The sequence below is a fragment of the Eptesicus fuscus genome, chromosome 11, assembly GCF_027574615.1.
Source record: "Eptesicus fuscus isolate TK198812 chromosome 11, DD_ASM_mEF_20220401, whole genome shotgun sequence".
Classification (NCBI taxonomy): Eukaryota; Metazoa; Chordata; class Mammalia; order Chiroptera; family Vespertilionidae; genus Eptesicus; species Eptesicus fuscus.
Window position 1 is genome coordinate 48,739,822 of NC_072483.1, and position 6,309 is coordinate 48,746,130.

Here is a 6,309-nt window from a genome sequence, read left to right on the forward strand (position 1 = left end):
ACCCCGCGAGAAGAGATGACCATGACCACCATGCCAGAAAGTCTCAACAGCCCCGTGTCGGGCAAGGCGGTGTTTATGGAGTTTGGGCCGCCCAACCAGCAAATGTCTCCTTCTCCCATGTCCCACGGGCACTACTCCATGCACTGTTTACACTCGGCGGGCCATTCGCAGCCCGACGGCGCCTACAGCTCGGCCTCGTCTTTCTCCCGACCGCTGGGCTACCCCTACGTCAACTCGGTCAGCAGCCACGCGTCCAGCCCCTACATCAGTTCCGTGCAGTCCTACCCAGGCAGCGCCAGCCTCGCCCAGAGCCGCCTGGAGGACCCAGGTACGTGCGCCTGCCCGGGAGAGGGAGACTAAGAGGTAGGAAGGGAGAGAGGGAGGGGAGGGAGGGAGGGAGGGAGGGAGGGAGAGAGAGAGAGAAAAGAGAGAGAGGAGGGAGAGGTTGAGAGAGAGGTGGGGTGGGGGTGGGGAGAGCGCCGGAGCAGTGGAGGTTTCGGGTATCAATCTATGGATCCTTGTCATAGCAAAGAAAAAATTTTTTAAAAATCCACCTAACAACTATCCAGCAGAGGAGAAATACATCTGAGAGCGTCCCCTGGCCCTAGCTGGGCCTCCGGGTGGCTCCGTGCGCCGAGCACACAATGCCCCGCTGGAAAACAGAAACCCACATGTGCACGTATTAGTCTCGGTAATTATTTATTGCGTAGCGCGATAAACAATGTGTGCAATTAAGGGTAATTAAACTTCAACTACCGCCTGCAGAACAGCAAACTTTCCCTGCAAAGGCAGGAGCTGCGCGCCTGGGAACGGTCCCAGTCCGCCTGCAGCGGTCCGGGCCGGGCCCTCTGATTTTTGCGGGACCTTCCCCTGGTTTGGGGAGTTTCTTGAGCATCCTCTCTCCGGGTCCTGCCTCCGCCACCCCGCTCGGTAGCCGCTCGCCCCTGGCTCCCCACACTGAAGGCTGTCCCTCGCATTAACAAGGGCCCCTGCTTCTGCCGTCCCTCCAGGGGCTGACTCCGAGAAGAGCACGGTGGTGGAAGGCGGTGAGGTGCGCTTCAACGGCAAGGGGAAAAAGATCCGCAAGCCCAGGACAATTTACTCCAGCTTGCAGTTGCAGGCTTTGAACCGGAGGTTCCAGCAAACTCAGTACCTAGCTCTGCCCGAGAGGGCGGAGCTCGCGGCCTCCTTGGGACTCACGCAGACGCAGGTACCTCGCTGCTGCCCCACCGGCTCGCAGGTTTCCCCGGCCAGCCTGCGCCCGGAGCTTCATTTTTTTTTTGCTCTCTGGCCCTCAGGATCGGGGGTGGGAGGGAGTGTGTGTGCGTGTGCGTATGCGTGTGTGTTTGTGTGTGCGTGAGGTGTGTGTGTGTGTGTGTGTGTGTGTGTGTGTGCCCGCCACCCCTGGCCCTCCCAGCGTCTCTCCTTCCTCTTTCTCTCTGCCCTGGCTCTCCCTGCCCTCTGCACTCCGTACTCCGCGCTGCCTGCCTCCCGGACCTGCAACCCTAGACAATCTGATTAGGGCGCAGGGAGGATTTCCCCAGACGTTTTGTTTGGGGATTCTGAAGTCACACGTGCCCGAACAACTGGAACAATAGACTCGGGGCTTAATCCCTTCTTTGCCTTTAAAGTGTGTGGCTAATCACTTGGGGCCTGGCCTGAGCCTCTGTCTCCCTCCTCCCTTTCCTTCTCCTCCTCCTCCCTCTTCTCCTCCTTCTTGGGGGGTGGGGGGGGGGGTCCTTTCTTTTGCCTTCTCACACCACCCAAGCCCCAGACCCCGGAGGAGAAACGGACCTTCCTTCCCAATTTCTCTGAGAGTCCGGGGAGCCCATGGGCGTTTTGATGACGAGTGTCGCGGGTTTCCAACGTTGGGGCCGGGATTTGGAGCAGAGCTGGGGAGACAAACAGACATTAAGAAAAGGTTTACTTAAGTCCAAATGAAAAGTTTAACAAAACCTTGTGGCTTCCTTGGTCAGTCTCCAACTCACTCGAGGGCAGAAAGGATGGCAAAGAGAAGGCAGATCGCATTGCAAATAAATTCCCTCCACTCCTTTTCTCCACTCGATTCTTTTATTGATGCTCATATTGGAATTGAAGGCCCTATGTTGTGCAGGCCCTGCATCTTGCCCAGGGGATTGCCAGCCAAGGTTGGGCCGAGTCCCTGGCAGGAGAAGGCCTAGATCCCTGCTCACCACCACGCCCCCTGGCTCTAGGAGAGCTGCCCCTGCCTGGCGGTTCTTCTTGGTGGTGGTAGTGGTGGTCTGCTCCCCCAGCTGCGAGTTGTCCCTTCTCCCAGGGGGGTAAGGGGCATCCTCTCTCGCTGTCCCACTGTCACCTTATCTCCCCACGACCAAGATAGGCACAATGGACCTAGCCCGAGTCACGTTGCCGTCCGCTCTTGCAGGTCAAGATCTGGTTCCAGAACAAGCGCTCCAAGTTCAAGAAGCTGATGAAGCAGGGCGGGGCAGCTCTGGAGGGGAGCGCGCTAGCCAACGGCCGGGCGCTCTCTGCCGGCTCCCCGCCGGTGCCGCCTGGATGGAACCCCAACTCCTCATCCGGAAAGGGCTCAGGCAGCAGCACGGGCTCCTACATCCCCAGCTACACGTCATGGTACCCCTCGGCGCACCAAGAAGCTATGCAGCAACCCCAACTCATGTGAGGTTGCCCACCGTTCCCGCCCACCTCCTTCCCATTTCCCCCCGGTCCGGGTCCCTCCTGCCTCCCGGTCCGTCCACCCCATTTGTGTGCCCTGCACCCAGAGAAGGGCTCAGAGGGAAAGAAGAAGGAACCAGGGAGGCAGGGCGCACACCGCCTCCTCAGAGCCCCTTGCTGTCTGGACTGGCTCCTTCCCTGGCATCCACACCCTCGCCTGAACCCTGGCCTGGGCCACGAGCAGCAGAGTGAGCGGCCTCGGAGCTCAGTCACAGCCGCCGGAGACAGCTCGAGCAGCAAGATAGCCTGTTGGACCCGTCGGGGGACCCTCGGTTGTGTGGGACTATCAGGAGAAAACACACAAACAAAACAAAAGCAATGTAGAAAAAGCAAAAGCTATTTTCCGTCCTGTCCGTCTCTTGTCTCCTTTCGCTCTGTATCTGTGCCCTGACAAGTCGAGGTCCTCCTCTGTCCGCTGTCCTCATTCTGCGGCCTCTGAAAACGTCACCAGGTCCCGGGAGGCGCTGTCCACCAGGCCACCCAGTTCCGGATGCTTGGATGTTTTATCCTTTCAGACCTTTTCCTGGGCCTGCCCAAACACCTGTGTAGCTCATTGGGGAATTGGGGGAAATCGGAGGGAGGGGGCTTATTTATTGAGAAATGGACTTCACCCGAAGCTGAATGTTGGCCAGTACGCAATTCTATGGGACATGAGGAGCACACTGTCCAAACATACGGGTCACTTCAAATGCACCCGGAAAAAAAATTGATAAGGAGGACCTGGTGGTTTTTAAGTTATACAGTAACTTTTGTACTTCACTGGTCTAGAGAGGTTGGAGTCGAATGATTTGCATATTTTACGTGTTTTTAAAAAGAAAGAAATGAAGCCAACACAATTTCTCATTTGGAGAAGAACGCTTAGTCTCCTTGCCTGGACAAGTAGGAAAATCCGAATTCTCTCCTCAGGGAGAAAGAGAGAGAGGACCCACGGGGAAGAGGTGAGAAAAGAGGCGGGTGTGAGCAAGTACCCCAATGCCAGTGGGCTGTAAAGTAAGCAAACGCAGCAGCTTTAAAACAACCCCCAGAGGAGCGGCCAGAATAATGCCAGTCACCACCTGAACACACAGCCTCCAGTGCAGGATCTAATCGCTGTACATATTATTGTTGTTATTAATTATTATTGTTATTATTATTGTTCTGTAAACATGTTGCACAAGCTTAGCTTTTTTTTCCCCGTTCCGTTGTGTGTGGCTGTAAAACCTGATGCTTTGTGAAATGAGAATCTTGACATTTTACTTGTGAAATTTGGAAAATGTGATCAGTTGAAATCAACCATGTTTTGTGTTCTCTATGTCAAAGTTTAGTTTTATATTGAGAATGTTAACTTATTGCTTTGTATCTTGGGGGGGAAAAAGAACTTTGTAAATAAGTTATAAAGTTTCTTTGACAGTAAAATTATGGTTTCGAGAAAGAGCTGCTGTATGGTGTGCTGTGTGAGGGGGTGCTGGGGGCCGGCCAGGCTCCCACTTCTGGGGACGCAACGCAGGGGCAAGGACTCTGACTCCAGACCACAGGGTACAGGGCCTAGGCCCCCTGGCGCCGATCTCGCCTGGCGCCTAGCTCCTGACCGACACGGGGTCTGATCCCACCTGGGCTAGAAGGGGCTCAGGGAAGGAGGACCAGGAGGAACAGGTGCCGCATGTCAGAGTCAGGGCTCAGCAACCAAAGGGGTGGTGAAGGCCGGCTGAGAGGAGATCAAAGCAGAACTCAAAGACAGCGGGCCTGTGAGATTTGAGTGACACCCCTTCCTCCCACCCCCCCGCCCCCCAACACACACCCAGTCACCTTGCGGGAGTCCTAGAAACCTGGAGACGGAGACACCTGGCTGGGCCCCTCGCCTCCGTGGGGATCTGGCCTCCTGGCTTTTGCTTGCCCGGAGGGCGCTGGATCTGGACGAGGAAAAGACGCGGCCAGACGCTGGAAAAGGACCGGAAGGATACGTCTGTCAGGCTAACCCCCAATCAATCAGTGAGCTCCCCGGACAGTCTCAAGGCGCCACCCGGGCCCTCCACAGCCACTCCCATCCACAAGGCCCCACGCACAAGGCGAGGCCCATTCCTGCCTGAGGATCCCGGGCTTTTCCTCTGCGCCTGGGAGGAATGGAGGAGCCTGGGGAGGGCCTGGTGGGCGAGTGGAGCACCCGGCCCCAGCCCCCCGAAAGTCTCCCAGCCAGGCCAGTAAGGGGGCACCTCCAATGAACCGCTCAGCTCAGTTCGCTCCAGAGGAACGCGAGCCGGGAGCAGTTAGAACTACCCTGGCCCGGCGCTCCTGCCCACCCCCAACCCCGGATCCCGCAGCCTAAGGAGGAGGTTTGGGGAAGCTGCGGGCCTCCTCCGGCTGCTTCCAGCGAGTCCCGCTTCTCTCAACCTGCCTTCCGACGCTGGCCCTCCGCCTTGGGGGGACCCTTTGCAGCGCGCGGTGGGGAGTTGAACGGGGAAGGCAGTGATCTGTGTTGTGACAAGCACCCATTTTTCAATTGGTGCTGGTGAAAGATCAGATGTGCCAGGCTCTTCCGACGCCCTTTGGGAAGGGGAGGGGAAGCGCCGAGGGGTGTGTGTGTGTGTGTGTGTGTGGGGGGGGGTGTTGAAGAAAGCAGGGAAGTAGTGGGGGATGGAGCTGGGGACCTCGAGGCCCTTTCTGGGCCCGGGATTGGGGCTTTTCTTCTCCCGCAGGTCACCAGAACCTGGAGCGCTAATGGGGGAGCAGACCTCGGAGGCCCAGGTGCGCGCGCGGACCGGCTGGGAGCGGGAAGAGGGAACGGAACGCCTTGGCTGGGCTTCGGCCGCGGGGCAGAGACCTTCCTGGGTTCGGCTTCCCTGCGAGGTGTGACTTTGCAGGCGGCGAGATTTGGCAGATTTATCTCACGCATCCGAATTGGTTCCTCAGACGGCAGCCAGGGCCCAATGCCTGAAGCCACAGGCACAATCTATTTGGTCAAGCGGATTTTAATACTTGGAGATATTAGCTTATACTAATTTAATAATCTCTTGCTAACAGTTCAAATAGAGAAATTATTAGTTTTAGCTCAACGAAGGCGGTCTTTAGTTAGGCTCTATTATAATTATAAGCGGTTGTACGTTTAAAAATGTTAATCTCAATATAGGTCTAATTAATGCTGCCTTGTTACTGACAAGCAGTTCATCAAATATCTGATTCAAAGATTTTCATAATGAGTATATTAATTAAACTATGAATAATCTAAAGGTGGTTATATTTAAACAATACCTCATTATAATGATTAAATACTGATTTTGAATATTATATCTTAACAATTGTCACTTAGAAAACACAACCTTTCCTTATGTATGAGTCTGTAATGGCAAAATGCAATTTTGGGATTTTTTTCCCCCTTGTTCAAAAAATGTGAACCTCATTTTAAAACACTTCTGAAATAGGTTACACACAGCTTAATGATTATCAAAATGACTCTTTTCTGCAAAAAAAGACCCCAAAGTGCGTGTACAGCTGCAAACCCAAGAGGGTCAGCATCATTTCACTGTATTCTCTTCTTGATTACAAGCCGGGCCCATCAAACACAACATAATTACAGTAATTTCAGGTTTATTTATTCTAATGCAGTTTCCCCATCTCTCTGGT

At 54.9% G+C, this 6,309-nt stretch overlaps 1 protein-coding gene across 1 annotated transcript; it reads left to right on the forward strand.

Annotated features, from left to right (window-relative positions):
- On the forward strand, positions 1–2,659 carry DLX1 (distal-less homeobox 1). The gene is made up of 3 exons (XM_008138559.3): positions 1–328; positions 1,011–1,210; positions 2,405–2,659. The coding sequence occupies exons 1-3, from the start codon at positions 16–18 to the stop codon at positions 2,657–2,659; spliced, it is 768 nt and encodes a 255-aa protein (XP_008136781.1). The 5' UTR covers positions 1–15.
- The last annotated feature ends 3,650 nt before the right edge of the window (positions 2,660–6,309 follow it).

Excerpts from the sequence above, each read along its gene's own strand:
- DLX1 (XM_008138559.3), top strand. The coding sequence starts at position 16 with ATGACCATGACCACCATGCCAGAAAGTCTCAACAGCCCCGTGTCGGGC. Across the intron at positions 329-1,010 it reads GAGCCGCCTGGAGGACCCAG|GGGCTGACTCCGAGAAGAGC; the intron begins GTACGTGCGCCT and ends CCGTCCCTCCAG. Across the intron at positions 1,211-2,404 it reads TGGGACTCACGCAGACGCAG|GTCAAGATCTGGTTCCAGAA; the intron begins GTACCTCGCTGC and ends CCGCTCTTGCAG.